Source organism: Salmo salar, chromosome 09, assembly GCF_965601325.2.
Source record: "Salmo salar chromosome 09, fSalSal1, whole genome shotgun sequence".
Lineage (NCBI taxonomy): Eukaryota > Metazoa > Chordata > Actinopteri > Salmoniformes > Salmonidae > Salmo > Salmo salar.
Window position 1 is genome coordinate 24,191,291 of NC_138299.1, and position 18,191 is coordinate 24,209,481.

The 18,191-nt window shown below is 43.5% G+C and overlaps 1 protein-coding gene across 4 annotated transcripts in view; it reads left to right on the forward strand.

Annotated features, from left to right (window-relative positions):
* Window positions 1-561: 561 nt before the first annotated feature.
* Window positions 562-18,191, forward strand: part of LOC106611011 (uncharacterized) — a 31,653-nt gene continuing 14,023 nt past the window's right edge. Inside the window, exons 1-3 of one of the 4 annotated variants that reach the window (XM_014210806.3) lie at window positions 562-3,071; window positions 3,450-3,563; window positions 3,857-3,887. In XM_014210806.3, coding sequence (XP_014066281.1) covers window positions 2,919-3,071; window positions 3,450-3,563; window positions 3,857-3,887 — 298 coding nt within the window. In that variant the 5' untranslated portion in view covers window positions 562-2,918. The remainder of the gene's footprint in view (window positions 3,072-3,449; window positions 3,564-3,856; window positions 3,888-18,191) is intronic. The other 3 variants (XM_014210807.3, XM_014210808.3, XM_082955670.1) reach the window with 3 other exon arrangements.

The window sequence follows — 18,191 nt, forward strand, 5'->3', positions numbered from 1 at the left end:
TTAGAGCTCTGGAGCAGGTTTTCATCAAGGATCTCTCCATACTTTGCTCCGTTCATCTTTCCTTCGATCCTGACTAGTCTCCCAGTCCCTGCCGCTGAAAAACATTGCCACAGCATGATGCTGCCACCACTATGCTTCATTGTAGGGATGGTGCCAGGTTTCCTCCAGACGTAACGCTTGGCATTCAGGCCAAATACTTAAATTTTGGTTCCATCAGACCAGAGAATCTTGTTTCTCATGGTGCACCGATCTTTTATATAGACAGGTGTGTGTGCCTTTCCAAATCATGTCAAATCCATTGAATTTACCACAGGTGGACTCACAATAAAGTTTTAGAAACATCTCAAGGATGATCAATTGAAACCGGATGGACCTGAGTTCAATTTCGAGTCTCATAGCAAAGGGTCTGAATACTTATGTAAATAAGTTATTTCTGTTTTTTAATAAACATGCATCCTGGGGTATTGTCTGTGGATTAATGTAGATTAATGTAGATTAATGAGGAAAAATAGTATTTCAATCCATTTTAGAATAAGGCTGTGATGTAACAAAATGTGGAAAAAGTCAAGGGGTCTGAATACTTTCCGAATGCACTGTAGACACCCAGGTAGAACTCTGTGTTCAGTGCATGTGTGGGGTCCGATATGACCTTGAGGCTATTGGCTGCTGATGGTCTCCTCGAAAATGTCCTGGAGAGAGGATGGAAGTTTCATGCCTATAATCTTCCCTGCTGTCTTGGCCAGTCTCAAGATTTTGGCTTTGAGCTGCACTGTCAGGTTACCAAACCATGTAACAATGCCGTAGTGTAGGATTGACTCATTGGTGGATATATAAAAGAGGAGCATGGTCTGATTAACTCCATAGACCCTAAGGCAACACAGGAAGTGCAAGCGCTGTTGGATGCGTGAGCACTCGCTCTCCACATCGGTGCACCAGCACCACCCACTGTCAATGTGGACCCCCATGTACTTGTATGAATTCACCTGCTCAATGTTCTCTCTGTGTACCACAATGGGGCTGTGGTCCCCAATGGACTTAGGGTCAATGATCATCTCCTCAGTTTCTTTCATATGCAGTTGTAGGTGATGTTCATTAAACCATCTGGTGAATCCTTCAAACTCTGCCTTGTACCCGTTGGTGTCAAAGCCTTTGTGTAAGAGCCCTAGGACATCGGTGTCGTCCGAGAACTTAATCACGTAGTCGTTTGTATACTGCGTGAAGAGGAAAGGGGAATAGAGGATAGGGGAACACCATTACAAGTGTGAATCATTTTGAATAAGATGAGTTTTGTGGTGGCAGCATCATGTTAGGGGTATACTTGTTACCAGCAGGGGCTGGGGAGTATGTTAGGATCAAAAGAAAAATGAAAGGAGCAAAGGATAGGTAAAAAGTTAGAGGAAAACAAGCCATAGTCTACTGAAAAGCTAACCCTGGATAGTTATATTTTTCAGTGGAACAATTACACAAATTATAATGCCAAAGACACACCAGAATGGCTTTCCAAGAGTTGTTGAGTGTTCATGAAAGGGTCTTGTAGTCCCAGTCCTGACCTAAATCTGCTTGTAAATCAGTGACAAGAATTGAATATTGTTGTCCATCAATGATTCCCAATCAAATTTACTGAGCTTGAGTATTTTTGAGAAAAGCAATGGATATTTTGCCATTAAAGTTGTGCAAGGCTAGAAGAATCTTATTCAAAATGATTCACAACTGGAATGGCTGCCAAAGGTGCTTCCACCATATATTAACTCTGGGGTGTGAAGACACGTCATTAACACATTTTCATTTCTTATTTTTGTATTCATTTGTAAAATGTTTTATCATTTTTATTTTACTTTGAAAAAAAGGAGCAAATTGTGTAGATCTATAGGAAATAAAGCCTAGCCTTACTAGTCTCTTTTTAGATGACATTTTAAGGCAGCAAAATGTGAAGATTGTGCAAGGGGTGTGTAGACTATCGACTGTATGTAGAAGCATGCGCATGCAATCCCGCCCTCATGAAGTGCATTATCATCCCCAAAAATTGTTGATATAAAAATTGTTTCATTATTGATATCAAATATGTAATTTTATTGCTATAAAAAAAGATATATATCAATATAAAAAATGTATGAATATATGTTAAAACATCCATGTGCTTATGCTATTCAGGGAAACATGTAGACATAGTGCTTGAGAAAGAAATGCAGTATCTCAAGTCTGTGTATGGACATTGCACATTTTCACAGTAAAGCATTAAGATTTCTTGATTTAATTCCTTCCCCCCAAGACATGTTTTCACACTTGCACAAAATTGCTGTACGAGTGCACTAGACAAATTAGGTCAGTGTATCCTGAAATGATATCAAATGAACAAATCTAATACATTAAACATGCACAGTAGTGAATCCTTGCAGAAGCTTAAAGCCCTGCAGTTTGGTTTCATAAGGAGTGAGGGAAAGCCAGCCACAGTGCTCAGTCGACAGCTCCGTTTCCTACTTGCTGAGACTGCTCACACACGCTGGCTGGGCTACTGTACGTGAGTAAAACAGTGATTGGTCGTGGGCTCTGCCAGTCAGTGAACAAATCCCCTCTGACTTCCTCTCCTCCTTTCCTGATGCAGCGTGGGAGGAGAGGGAGGGGCGTGGATCTGTCTTCTCTCAGCCACTGAGCCTCTCTCAGCCTGCCTCCGCTTGCTCTTTAGCTTAGCTCGTCACCTGCCCTTGAGTTCCTGTGGATAGATGAGACTGAGAGGAAGCCGTTCTGTAGTCTGGCTCTTCTAAACCCTATCTCTGCTGTATTTTTTATCTCTGGGCTGTTTTCATTCTTTTTTATCCTCTCTGCTCTGGGGCTGTAGTGGAGTTGGGTGGAGTGGAGCATTTGTCCCTGGCTGGCGGAGCTCAGATGGGAGGCAGCTCTGCCTCTGGCTGGGACTGGGGATGCTGAACGGGGGGAGGGAGGGCCTGTTTCAGCTGGGACAGCAGCTCCAGCAGCAGGGGGAGTACCAGGCCGCCCTACACTGCTTCCTCAGCTCTCTGCTGGGGTTGAGGCACGTGCAGAGCTTCACCTCGCTGCCCAACTGCCTGCATCAGGTGAGCCAACGACCTTGATGGCTGGATGATCACTCACTCTCACACACACATGTATACATGCACATACACGCACAAAAATACAGACACGCATACTGTAGATGCATGTTTGCACACACAAACGTCCAGGGTCAACAGACAAATGCACACACTTGTGGTGTACATACATATGAGCACACAGACACAAAACACACTCACCACAATACTGATACCATAAATACTGTAACATATAGTACTGACACTTTTACTGATTTGCAAATGCAGTGTGTGTATATGCCTGTTACTCATACTGTACATTACCATATACTATACAGACACAAGTCACACTATATATACCAATACAACCTTCACCAATGTGAAACGTCATGTTGCCACTCACAGCACAGGATCAGCATGTTTCCTGTTGACAGTGCACGGTACAAGGTGAAGAGAAGGAGTCTGTCTGTCTCTCTAGCACAAGAACAGACAGAAAAATGTCAAATGGCTCTTTTGAATGTAAGTAATATGCCATAATGCCAAACTGGTAAATATGTCATCTACTCTGCGCGAATAAGAGTGTTTGAACTGGTCCATGTATAGTGTATAATACAGTATGTCAGTAGGGTATTACCTACAGTTCTGACAGAGAGGAGTTGTCCATTCCTCACCACAATATAGTAGCTGATATGAGAATAGTGGACATGGGAAGGCTCATACATGGTGATCTGAGTAGAATGCAGGTAGTAAATTCATTGTGTAGCGTATTCATATCATACAATCCTGATATGTGTTTTCCTCTATGATTACAGATTGCTGAACTCTTCATCTCCGAAAATAATTGTATCCTTTACACACCAACGGAGGCCTTGTGAAACCAAACCCCTAGCCCTTATCTGACCCCCACTTCCAGAGAACTATTAGTACTATCTTTGCATGAAAAGCCTACACCTGCGAGTATAATGGGGAACAAAAGATTGTTTCCATTTTTGGTGGCAGCGGGCATGGTGAGTTCCAGCACAAAATGTGATTTGACTGTACAGAGAATGCACTGTAGAAAGAGTGTCTTGTGCCAGAATATAATCACGGCTTTGTACCAGAATGCTCAAGGTTTTGAATAGGGCTCAAGCCCTGTGTCTTTCTCCTAAGAGGTTCGTAAGTGCTTATCTCCCCACAACACAGAGTATGAGAAAATGAATTAACCTGTATTCTGCAGTGGCTGTGTGACACCACCACCGCCATTATCCACGATAGGACAGTGCAGTATAGTGCTCAGATAAGATGGGTGTAGTGTTGCAGGATCTATAACCTCTTCCCATGGCACTCCTTTCTGTTACTGAGACACTGAAACACTTTACACGCCAGCTCAACTTATCTGCCTCAGCAAGACCTAGCTCTTCACAACCCATCTCCCAAAATAGGTTGATTTACTGGGCTGACTTCATCAATAGAGCTATTCATAGTCTGCTCATGACCTCAGATCTCATTTAGTTAAGAGGCTCATCGGTCATGGCAGGGTTGTCTTTGGACATGAACCAGACACATAGGATCATGAATAATTCTGGCAGAATTGTTAACAGTAACATTATATAAACGTTATAGGCAGAGGTCATGGGTTGTGTCTCCATGTGAGCTACTCTGACTACAGCAAGTATATCATTAACACTGTAATGATTTAAAGTAGATAGTTTTATTCATTCACAAAGTAATTTGAGTTGTTATTATGGAACTTTATGTGAAACTCAGTATGATCCAGACATGTATTTTTGTCGACACAGAGAATAGGCCAGAACAGTTGGATACATGACAGAGTTAGAGTCCCTGGTCCCTGAAGACGAATTAAAACAGGATAGTCATGTGGCTGGTTCAGAGCCAGAGTTGAACAATGCTCTCTGGGTTGTACAGTTGAAGTCGGAAGTTGACATACACTAGGTTGGAGTATTTAAAACACATTTTTCAACCACTCCACAACTTTCCTGTTAACAAACTATAGCTTTGGCAAGGTCATCTACTTTGTGCATGACACAAGAAACTTTTCCAACAATTGTTTACAGACAGATTATTTCACTTATAATTCACTGTATCACAATTCCAGTGGGTCAGAAGTTTACATACACTTTTAAACAGCTTGGAAATGTCCAGAAAATGATGTCATGGCTTTAGAAGCTTCTGATAGGCTAATTGACATCATTTGAGTCAATTAGAGGTGTACCTGTGGATGTATTTCAAGGCCTACCTTCAAACTCAGTTCCTCTTTGCTTGACATCATGGGAAAATCAAAATAAATCAGCCAAGATCTCCGAAAGACAATTGTGGACCTCCACAAGTCTGGTTCGTCCTTGGGAGCAATTTCCAAACGCCTGAAGGTACCACGTTCATCAGTACAAACAATAGTACGCAAGTACAAACACCATAGGACCACGCAGCCGTCATACCGCTAAGGAAGGAGACGCCTTCTGTCTCCTAGAGATGAACGTACTTTGGTGCGAAAAGTGCAAATCAATCCCAGAACAACAGCAAAGGATCTTGCTGGAGGAAACAGGTACAAAAGTATCTATATCCATAGTAAAACGAGTCCTATATCGACGTAACCTGAAAGGCCGCTCAGCAAGGAAGAACCCACTGCTCCAAAACCGGCATAAAAAATCCAGACTACGTTTTGCAACTGCACATGGGGACAAAGATCATACTTTTTGGAGAAATGTCCTCTGGTCTGATGAAACAAAAATATAACTATTTGGCCATAATGACCATCGTTATCTTTGGAGGAAAAAGGGGGAGGCTTGCAAGCTGAAGAACACCATCCCAACCATGAAGCATGGGGGTAGCAGCATCATGTTGTGGGGGTGCTTTGCTGCAGGAGGGACTGGTGCACTTCACAAAATAGATGGCATCATGAGGAAGGGAAATTATGTGGATATATTGAAGCAACATCTAAAGACATCAGTCAGGAAGTTAAAGCTTGTTCGCAAATGGGTCTTCCAAATGGACAATGACCCCAAGCATACTTCCAAAGTTGAGGCAAAATGGCTTAAGGACAACAAAGTCAAGGTATTGGAGTGGCCATCACAAAGCCCTGACCTCAACCTATAGAAAATTAGTGGGCAGAACTGAAAAAGCGTGTGCGAGCAAGGAGACCTACAAACCTGACTCAGTTACACCAGCTCTGTCAGGAGGAATGGGCCAAAATCCACCCAATTTATTGTGGGAAGCTTGTGGAAGGCTACCCGAAACATTTGGCCCAAGTTAAACAATTTAAAGGCAATGCTACCAAATACTAATTGAGTGTATGTAAACTTCTGTCCCACTGGGAATGTGATGAAAGAAATAAAAGCTGAAATAAATCATTCTCTCTACTATTATTCTGACATTTCACATTCTTAAAATTAAAGTGGTGATCCTAACTGACCTAAAACAGGGAATTTTTACTAGGATTAAATGTCAGGAATTGTGAAAAACTGAGTTTAAATGTATTTGGCTAATGTGTATGTAAACTTCTGACTTCAACTGTATTTGGGGAGGTTCTCAGGGGAGTGAGGGAGGTGAAGAGTCAGCCTAATCTAGCTGACTGATGGAAACGAATAGATTCACAAGCACAGACTCCATTGCATCAACTCAGCATCAAATGCCAGAATAATAACTCCCTGTTGCTGAAATTCTTCTCAGAGCTGCCAGAATTCAGAAGTGACCTCTGTCCCTCTGGCCAAAAGCCATCTTGGCTCCACTTTTGTTTATTGACATTTCTTCCATGGAAAGTGTACTCATCCGTCAATTCCATTTCACTCGCAAATGAATTTGAAAGATTAGTGGAATCTGTGTGGGTACAGGTGGTCACGGGTCAGGTGACAGAGGAATGGATGAGACTGAGGCAGGAACGAGATCGGGTGATGGCGATTTCCTCCTTTTAATGAGTGGAGATCTGTCGGACATTTCCACCTGACCTAATTAAAGCGCCCCTGGCCCAGATGAGCAAGAGGCCATGAATTAAAGGATTCTTCCACCAACACCATGGTCCTTTTCTACTGCCACCCCGAAAATGTGTTAAATTCCACACTCCTCAAAAAGGCTCATTGCTCCCCGTGTTCTGTCATCTCAGGGAGAGGAATTAGTCAGGCAACTGGCCGGATATACAGTGAGGGGAAAAAGTATTTGATCCCCTACTGATTTTGTACATTTGCCCAGTGACAAAGAAATTATCAGTCTATAATTTTAATGGTAGGTTTATTTGAACAGTGAGAGAGAATAACAACAAAAAAATCCTGAAAAACGCATGTCAAAAATGTCATAAATTGATTTGCATTTTATTGAGGGAAATAAGTATTTGACCCCTCTGCAAAACATGACTTAGTACTTGGTGGCAAAACCCTTGTTGGCAATCACAGAGGTCAGACATTTCTTGTAGTTGTCCACCAGATTTGCACACATCTCAGGAGGGATTTTTGTCCCACTCCTCTTTGCAGATCTTCTCCAAGTCATTAAGGTTTCGAGGCTGACGTTTGGCAACTCGAACCTTCAGCTCCCTCCACAGGTTTTCTATGGGATTAAGGTCTGGAGACTGGCAAGGCCACTCCAGGACATTAATGTGCTTCTTCTTGAGCCACTCATTTGTTGCCTTGGCCGTGTGTTTTGGGTCATTGTCATGCTGGAATACCCATCCACGACCCATTTTCAATGCCCTGGCTGAGGGAAGGAGGTTCTCACCCAAGATTTGACAGTACATGGCCCCGTCCATCGTCCCTTTGATGCGGTGAAGTTGTCCTGTCCCCTTAGCAGAAAAACACCCCCAAAGCATAATGTTTCCACCTCCATGTTTGACGGTGGGGATGGTGTTCTTGGGGTCATAGGCAGCATTCCTCCTCCTCCAAACACGGCGAGTTGAGTTGATGCCAAAGAGCTCCATTTTGGTCTCATCTGACCACAACACTTTCACCCAGTTGTCCTCTGAATCATTCAGATGTTCATTGGCAAACTTCAGACCGGCATGTATATGTGCTTTCTTGAGCAGGGGGACCTTGAGGGCGCTGCAGGATTTCAGTCCTTCACGGCGTAGTGTGTTACCAATTGTTTTCTTGGTGACTATGGTCCCAGCTGCCTTGAAATCATTGACAAGATCTTCCTGTGTAGTTCTGGGCTGATTCCTCACCGTTCTCGTGATCATTGCAACTCCACGAGGTGAGATCTTGTATGGAGCCCCAGGCCGAGGGAGATTGACAGTTCTTTTGTGTTTCTTCCATTTGCGAATAATCGCATCAACAGTTGTCACCTTCTCACCAAGCTGCTTGGCGATGGTCTTGTAGCCCATTCCAGCCTTGTGTAGGTCTACAATCTTGTCCCTGACATCCTTGGAGAGCTCTTTGGTCTTGGCCATGGTGGAGAGTTTGGAATCTGATTGATTGATTGTTTCTGTGGACAGGTGTTTTTTATACAGGTAACAAACTGAGATTAGGAGCACTCCCTTTAAGAGTGTCCTCCTAATCTCAGCTCATTACCTGTATAAAAGACACCTGGGAGCCAGAAATCTTTTTGATTGAGAGGGGGTCAAATACTTATTTCCCTCATTAAAATGCAAATCAATTTAGAACATTTTTGACATGCGTTTTTCTGGATTTTTTGTTGTTGTTGTTATTCGGTATCTCGCTGTTCAAATAAACCTTCCATTAAAATTATAGACTGATCATTTCTTTGTCAATGGGCAATCGTACAAAATCAGCAGGGGATCAAATACTTTTTCCCTCACTGTATGTCCGGTTCTTTACCTGGATCTCCACTGATCTAACGCGACCATCGGTCCCAAGCATGGTCTTAGTGATATGGCCCACTGGCCAGGAGGCTTGAGGCATCTGAGGGTCATTACTACTATGCCAGTACTATCATTACGACTTGGCTAGTTTCCAGGCTGGCCATTTCTCGTTGCCATTTCCCTCTGTGCTGTAGGCTTGGTAGGTAATCCCAAATTAATCGGGCCCAGAAATTGTCAGCCAAGATCTGGCTGTGTCGCCACCGGCATCTGCCAATGAGGTTGGTATCAGCATACATGGCTTGAGGAAGTGACGCTTCTCAGCATCCCATTAAGAGCATATTCGGTGTAACCGGATCGGGGTCAGCGATGTCTGCAGAGAGATAGCCCAAGGGTTTGGAGTTCAGTATCCCTTCCACCTCTATCAGGATGGTCCACAAGACAGTTTCAGTGACAGTTTGGTCCCCCAGGATGACTCGTAAAGCCGTCTTTACTGATTTGATCTCTCGCTCCCATGTTCCTCCAAAATGAGGAGCTCCTGGAGGGTTAAATTTGAATGAGATTTGTTGGTCTATCAGCTGATCCTGGAGGCTGGGTTCCATGGCTTGGAAGGCTTCCTCCAACCTGGCTTCTCCTGTCTTGAAACGTGTGTCCCTGTCAGCCAGGATCTCGTAGGGTTTCCCCCTGTCGGGAGATAAACCGCCGTAGGGCCATGAGTAAGGCTTCAGTATCCAAACTCTCCAGTAGGTCCAGGTGGACACATCTAGTTATCAAACACTTGAATAGAATTCCTCCAGCGCTTTTCCACTCGACAACTAGCTTGATCATCAAGGGGCCAAAGCAATCTACTCCTGTTGACCAGAAGAGTAGTTTGAGGAGGCGCAAGCGAGCAGGGGGTAAATCTGCCATTTTGGGCACAGTGGCTCCAGCCTGCCATCTCTGACATTCCACGCAGGCATATTGGTGCTTACTAATGGTTCCTCGTCCTCCAAGTATCCAGTACTTCCACCTCATCTCCACATAGACTCTCTCTGGCCCTGGGTGGAGAAGCCTCTCATCATAACTCTTGATGAGGAGGCTGGTAATAGGGTGTCTGGAGTCAAGGATAATTGGGTGGATAGCATCGGGATCCAAGACTTCTGCTTGGTGCCGCCTCCCTCCGACTCTGATCTCTCTGAGGATTTGGTCATATTCTGGGGCAAGAGAGAGAAGACGGCTGTCCTTAGCTACCTCCCTACCGGCTTTCAGAGCTTTTAGCTAATCAGGGAAGATAACTGCTTGTGCATGGTGGAGGAGTAGTGTCTCTGCTGCAAGGGAGGTGGGTATGGAAGCCACCCCATCTGAGGTCTGGTTCGTGGCGGTGATCAGATCCGGCAGTGTTGGGATTGTGCTAGGTCAGGGAGAGCTGTTGTTGGCTCCGTAGAGATGCTGTAGCATTGGGCGGACTTCCTTATCTCACGAGCTTCAGTTGGTTGTGGAGGGGCCGCACGACTGGGGGCTGTCGGCCACTCGTTCTCTGGTTGGGACAAGAATGGTGGTCCCAAGCTCCAGCAATGGGGTTGAGCCAGTTCCTTATTAAGGGTTTTACCACGAGTTACGTCATCAGCAGGATTGTTTACGCTGTCAACATACCTCCAGTCCTGGACTTCTGTTAGGTCTTGGATTTCCGCAATGCGAGTTTCGACGAACACCTTATACCTGCAGGACTCTGACTTGAGCAAGTTCAGTACAGTGGTCGAATCACTCCAGTAGATGACCCTTTGGATTGGCAAGGTGAGCTTGGCTCGCAAGGTAGAAGCCAACTGGGCTCAGGAAAGGGCAGCGCTGAGTTCCAGCCGAGACATTGGCACCTGCTTCTTGGGTGCGACCCTGGACCTGTCCATGACAAAGGAGACATGGGTGTGGCCTGCCTTATCCTCCCCTCTTAGATAGGAAACCGCCCCATAAGCTCACTCCGAAGCATCACAGAACACATGCAGTTCCGGGCATGATCTCAGTTGGTCAGCACAGGGTGGTACATAACATCTTGGCATTTGGACTTCAGAGAGCTCCGATAACTCTGTTTCCCAACAGATCCATTGTTCCACTAGGTCAGCCGGGTGGATCGGTTCATCCAGTCCCTCGTGGTCTGCCACAGGTCCTGGACTAAGACTTTGGCCTGGGTTGTGTATGGCAGGATATATCCAAGGGGATCATATTGACTGGCCAGATGGTAGATGGTGCGCAGAGTGGGGGTTTCGGTACTCATGGCTGAGCAGTGCTTGTACCCCAGGGTATCCGGTATGCAGCTCCATCTCAGTCCTAGAGTGGGCTCTTGCGGGTTAGCGCCAGACTGCGATAGCCATAGTTCACTGCTACTGGACCTGGCTTGTGGCGGGAGGTGCTGGATAACCTCCGCTCTGTTACTCGCCCACTGTCGGACCTCGAATCCCCCTTTGGACAGGAGATTCCGTACTTTATCAAGGAGTGCTTTCGCTTCAGCCGTGGATGGGACGCTCTGTAAGCAGTTATCCTCATAGAAGGCATTCTCCACTGAATCCCATACTTCTGGGTCACTGTCTGGGTGCTCCCAGGCATGTCTCTGCAGAGCGTATATGGCACAGCAAGGACTGCAGGTGGTGCCAAATGGGAGTACTTGCCATTCATAGATTGTGGGCTCTACGTCTCGTTCTATATAGACAGTCATTCAGGCTTTGACCAGCAGCTTGGAATGAACAGTTGATAGACAAGTCTGTACTTCCCACCGTGTTGCTGGATAACATGGTGAGGGAGATACCAGGATTCGCTGAGTGGGTTTCCCTCTTCATGAGCTGTCACTTTGGTGACATAGCCTGCCTTCACAAGGTTATGAATCTCTCCGTTATGAACTTCAGCAAGCTCAGGATTCTTCACCAGGCGTCGCTCCGTTCCACGCAGTAGTGGGAGTACAGCCCGTGTCGTGGTTACCAGAGGAGGATGGTTGGGCACCCGTAGCAGTGTGGTCGCGTACCTCTGAACGCCATCCATTTCAGTGGTGGTAGTGCGCTTCTCCAGGAGATCTAATGCATAGGAGTCATGTTTCGAGCGGGTGACCTCCTGTAGCTTCCGGTTGGAGAAGGTGTCCATCTTCCAGAGCATCTCCACATTCTGAAGGAGGTCAGTGGCTGGACAGGGGGATGGAGCTGGATTGCATCCAGCTCAAAGGACCATTGAAAGATTAGTGGAATCTGGGTGGGTAGCTGGACAGGTAGGATGACTGACAGTGAAGGTGAACAGGTGGTCACGGGTCAGGTGACAGAGGAATGGATGAGACTGAGGCAGGAATTCCTTTAACCATAAAGTGGTATATTTACTGGGTAGTGTGGATTCATGAACGCACAGAACGTCTGGATTAGACGGAGTTAAGGAAGAGAAAGCAACGAGATCGGGCGATGGCGATTTCCTCCTTTTAACTCTTACATCTAGACGTTCCGCTAGCGGAACACCTGCTCCAATAGCCAATGATGGGCGTGGCGCGAATTACAAATTCCTCAAAAATACAAAAACTTCAATTTTTCAAACATATGACTATTTTACACCATTTTAAAGACAAGACTCCCCTTTATCTAACCACACTGTCCGATTTCAAAAAGGATTTACAACGAAAACAAAACATTAGATTATGTCAGCAGAGTACCCAGCAAGAAATAATCAGACACCCATTTTTCAAGCTAGCATATAATGTCACATAAATCCAAACCACAGCTAAATGCAGCACTAACCTTTGATGATCTTCATCAGATGACACCCCTAGGACATTATGTTATACAATACATGCATGTTTTGTTCAATCAAGTTCATATTTATATCAAAAACCAGCTTTTTACATTAGCATGTGACATTCAGAACTAGCATACCCCCCGCAAACTTCCGGTGAACTTACTAAATTACTCACGATAAACGTTCACAAAAAACATAACAATTATTTTAAGAATTATAGATACAGAACTCCTCTATGCACTCGCTATGTCCGATTTTAAAATAGCTTTTCGGTGAAAGCACATTTTGCAATATGCTCAGTAGATAGCCCGCCATCACAGGGCTAGCTATTTAGACACCCAGCAAGTTTAGCACTCACCAAAGTCAGATTTACTATAAGAAAAATGTTATTACCTTTGCTGTTCTTCGTCAGAATGCACTCCCAGGACTTCTACTTCAATAACAAATGTTGGTTTGGTCCCAAATAATCCATAGTTATATCCAAATAGCGGCGTTTTGTTCGTGCGTTCAAGACACTATCCGAATGGTAAAGAAGGGTGACGAGCACGACGCATTTCGTGACAAAAAAATTCTAAATATTCCATTACCGTACTTCGAAGCATGTCAACCGCTGTTTAAAATCAATTTTTATGTCATTTTTCTCGTAAAAAAGCGATAATATTCCGACCGGGAATCTGCGTTTAGGTAAAAAGACGAAAGAAAATAAAGCATGGGGTCGACTCGTGCACGCGCCTAAGCCCATTGTCCTCTGATCGGCCACTTACCAAAGGCGATAATGTGTTTCAGCCAGAGGCTGCCTCGATATCATTCAGCTTTTTCCCGGGTTCTGAGAGCCTATGGGAGCCGTAGGAAGTGTCACGTTACAGCAAAGATCCTCAGTTTTCAATAAAAAGAGCCAAGATGAACAAGAACTTGTCAGACAGGTCACTTCCTGTATGGAATCTTCTCAGGTTTTTGCCTGCCATATGAGTTATGTTATACTCACATACACCATTCAAACAGTTTTAGAAACTTTAAGGTGTTTTCTATCCAAAGCCAATAATTATATGCATATTCTAGTTTCTGGGCAGGAGTAATAATCAGATTAAATCGGGTACGTTTTTTATCCGGCCGTGAAAATACTGCCCCCTAGCCATAACAGGTTAATGAGTGGAGATCTGTCGGACATTTCCACCTGACCTAATTAAAGTTCCCCTGGCCCAGCTGAGCAAGTGGCCATGAATTAAAGGATTCTTCCACCAACTCCATGGGCCTTTTCTACATAATTAGCCAATAAAACTGCAGCATGTTTTCTGTTACACTATTGTATAGTCTATTTTAACTGAGAGTGCTGACTCTATGAGAATGGTGGCACAAGGCACATTATGCTTCAGACCACCCTTTAGAAGGAAATCTAAACCTTGACCCTGTCCACATCACATGGGTGCTACATAATGGACCTCGGATCATAGTGAAATTTCAAAGCACTTTCATTTCAGATTGCACATTTCACTTTGGGCTGATTTCTGTAACTTGCTTGAGGCATCACGTTGTATTGAATGCTTTTTCATGAAAAACTAAAGAGATGGATTGAGTGGGTACAGTTAATATGCCAGGAAATACAATGCAGTTATATCTGTTTGGTAATCCATACTGAATGTATTAGTTGTGAACGCATCTCCAGACATCTGATTTATTGGCCTGTGAAAAGTGCTGTGTCTGTAATGACCATCAACAGTCATTACATCAGTGGCCCAGAAAACCCTGGAGTTAACCCACAACTGTCTGTCATCAGCCCAATATGTCTACCTCAGCCGGGCTTTTATATACGAGCTATAGGGCTTCATTTTTGGCTGCCATTAAGCGAGCGCAGTTTTTTTCAAATCCTAGAGCCAGGATTGGTAATTTACCTGTCTAATATGACCTTGCATGCACTGAGATGGGAAGGGTGGCAATATCAGAGGTGTGTCCTTGTGCACCAAAGTGCCAATTTCAGTATGCGCTGGTGAGGATATTTAAGACCAACCCAAAGCTGGTTGTAGTGGTAACTTGGTTGGTTATGGCACTGATTTTGTCAACGGAAGGGCAGCCTATCCAACCAGGACGCACAGTGGCCATATGCACATGGAACAAGAGGGATGTGCTTTTCATGCCCGTAAACCTTGTATTGAGGTACATAAAAAAACAAATGTTTTTGCCCATTTAGTTTAATTTCATTAGAAACCAAGCACAGCAATGAAGGCTGTTTTTTTTGTCATGCCCAATGCATTCGCCAAGTAGTTAAGACTATCGATAAAGTGTTTGGCTTACGAGACATTTAGAAATAAATCTTAATCACCAAAGTTTTATTGAAAGATCAAGCTTGGCAGCTAAATGCCCATCATGGAATGAGAGATTAGATAATCTGGTGACACCCGTATTTAGATTTTTTTATTTATTTTCCTGTAACAACTGCTTGTTTTACATTTCATTTCATTAAAAAACTTTGCCTACATGCTTTTGCATTATTCACAATTCACATACAGTACCAGTCAAAAGTTTGGGCACACCTGCTCATTCAAGGGTTTTTCTTTATTTTACTATTTTATACATTGTAGAATAATAGTAAAGACATCAAAACTATGAAATAACACATATGGAATCATGTAGTAACCAAAAAAGTGCTAAACAAATCAAAATAGATTTTAGATTTTAGATTCTTCAAAGTAGCCACCCTTTGCCTTGATGACAGCTTTGCACACTCTTGGCATTTGTGAGTAGGTGTGTCCAAACTTTTGACTGGTACTGTAGGACTACCTGCAGTGCATACTCCATTCGTATGGTGCCCATGCCTCTTGTCCAGTTACCAAAGATACGGTCCTCCAAACATAGGCTATTCAAAAATGTCAGTCCAATAATGCCATGTCAATGGTAGGCCTATGCTATATCTTGCTTATTGAGAACGTGCCTCACACAAAACAATTTGTGGGAGCCTAGTATTTTTTGTTTGAGGAAAAGTGTGATGCGTAAAGATATTTCGGCCTATACTCCTTGAAACCAATTTCATCAATGTTGACTGTCAAAACACTGGAGCTGTGTTCGAATACCCATACTAACATATTGTATACTACATACTTAATGAGTATATACTACATACTTTATACTATTAGTTAATTTTTGTATACTGTAAATGAACAGTATCCTTTCAGTTGAGCATACTAGCGCTTCGCCTGTCTACCGGCAGTTGATGCTGTCGCTATGCAACCTCTTGCTAGCTTGTTAGCGTAACAAATTACTATCTAGACATCATACGACTTCGGGTGTGTTCGTAAATTCAATCTGGAGTGCCAGAGCACACTCTGGGCATTCGCCGCTCTCGGAGTGTTCAGAGTGCACACTGGATGCTTTGGCGGAGGAGTAGGGTTGATCCAAGCATTCTGACCTCACAAAGGCAGTCAAGCACCCAAGCTAACTGGCTAACGTTGGCTAGCTTGCTAGCTACTTCCAAACACAATTGAGAGAACACCTCACTTTGACCATTTTACTCGCCCTAACAGAGCTGGTTAGGCTGTTTTCATGTTATCCAGAGCATTGGTGAGCCGGTTATATTCAATGGTGTTGAGCATTCATAAATTCATCAGTTATTCTGTGCTCTGGCACACTCAGACGAGAGTGTTCTGAAATCGGAGTAGATAGCCAGAGCGAATGAACAATGTCCATTGAGAACGCACAACGACTATACCACTTAGCTAAGTTAAGAATGACGTGAATAATCAAGTCAATAAACATTGGGTAGATAGTTAGATAGCATATAGATAATATACTGGCACGTTCGATGTATTAGTAACCAACTAACGTTACTTTAGGTAGCTAGCTAACATACCGGTACATACTGCTATAATGCTATGTTATGCCGTTCATAAGGATAGCGTAGCTAACAAATTGTCGGCCAACGTAACTTATTTGAAAAGTCATTACATTATTACATTGCTCAACATTTTCTTAACATTTGTCATAATAAGTTAAAGCAATGAATTTGTATCTGCTCTCGTCGGACTTCGGCTGCATATTTCCGCCATTTACTTCAAATCTGAAAATGTTGGGAAGCCACGCTCATTTTCAGAAGAATTGCATTATGGGCCCTAAAAGCACGGAAATAGTGTCCACTGCTTGTATACACCATACACTACCGTTCAAAAGTTTGGGGTCACTTAGAAATGTCCTTGTATTTGAAAGAAAAGCAAATTTTTTTGTCCATTAAAATAACATAAAATGTATCAGAAATATAGTGTGGACATTGTTAATGTTGTAAATCACTATTGTACCTGGAAACGGCAGATTTTTTATGGAATATCTACATAGGCATACAGAGGCCCATTATCAGCAACCATCTCTCCTGTGTTCCAATGGCACGTTGTGTTAGTTAATCCAAGGCAAATTGATCATTAGAAAACCCTTTTGCAATTATGTTAGCACAGCTGAAAACTGTTGTTCTGATTAAAGAAGCAATAAAACTGGCCTTCTTTAGACTAGTTGAGTATCTGGAGCATAAGCATTTGTGGGTTCGATTACAGGCTCAAAATGGCAAGAAACAAAGACCTTTCATCTGAAACTCGTCAGTCTGTTCTTGTTCGGAGAAATTAAGGCTATTCCATGCAAGAAATTGCCAAGAAACTGAAGATCTCGTACAACGCTGTGTACTACTCCCTTCACAGAACAGAGCAAACTGGCTCTAACCAGAATGGAAAGAGGAGTGGGAGGCCCCGGTGCACAACTGAGCAAGAGGACAAGTACATTAGAGTGTCTAGTTTGAGAAACAGACGCCTCACAATTCCTCAACTGACAGCTTCATTAAATAGTACCCGCAAAACACCAGTCTCAACATCAACAGTGAAGAGGTGACTCCGGGATGCTGGCCTTCTAGGCAGAGTTACAAAGAAAATGCCATATCTCAGACTGGCCAATAATAAAGAAAATATTAAGATGGGCAATAGAACATAGACACTGGACAGAGGAAGATTGGAAAAAAAGTGTTATGGACAGACGAATCTAAGTTTGAGTTGTTCGGATCACAAAGAAGAACAATTGTGAGACGAAGAAAAAATGAAAAGATGCTGGAGGAGTGCTTGACACCATCTGTCAAGCATGGTGGAGGCAATGTGATGGTCTGGGTGTGCTTTGGTGGTGGTAAAGTGGGAGATTTGTACAGGGTAAAAGGGATCTTGAAGAAGGAAGGCTATCACTCCATTTTGTAACGCCATGTCATACCCTGTGGACGGCACTTATTTGGAGCCAATTTCCTCCTACAACAGGACAATGACCCAAAGCACAGCACAGCTATGCAATAAATATTTAGGGAAGAAGCAGTCAGATGGTATTCTGTCTATAATGGAGTGGCCAAAACAGATCTCAACCCTCTTGAGCTGTTGTGGGAGCAGCTTGACCGTATGGTACACAAGAAGTGCCCATCAAGCCAATCCAACTTTTGGGTGGTGCTTCAGGAAGCATGGGGTGAAATCTCTTCAGATTACCTCAATAAATTGACAACTAAAATGCCAAAGGTCTGCAAGGTTGTAATTGCTGCAAATGGAGGATTCTTTGACGAAAGCAAAGCTTGAAGGACACAATTATTATTTCAATGAAAAATCATTATTTATAACCTTGTCAACGTCTTGACTCTATTTCCTATTCATTTTCAACTCATTTCATGTATG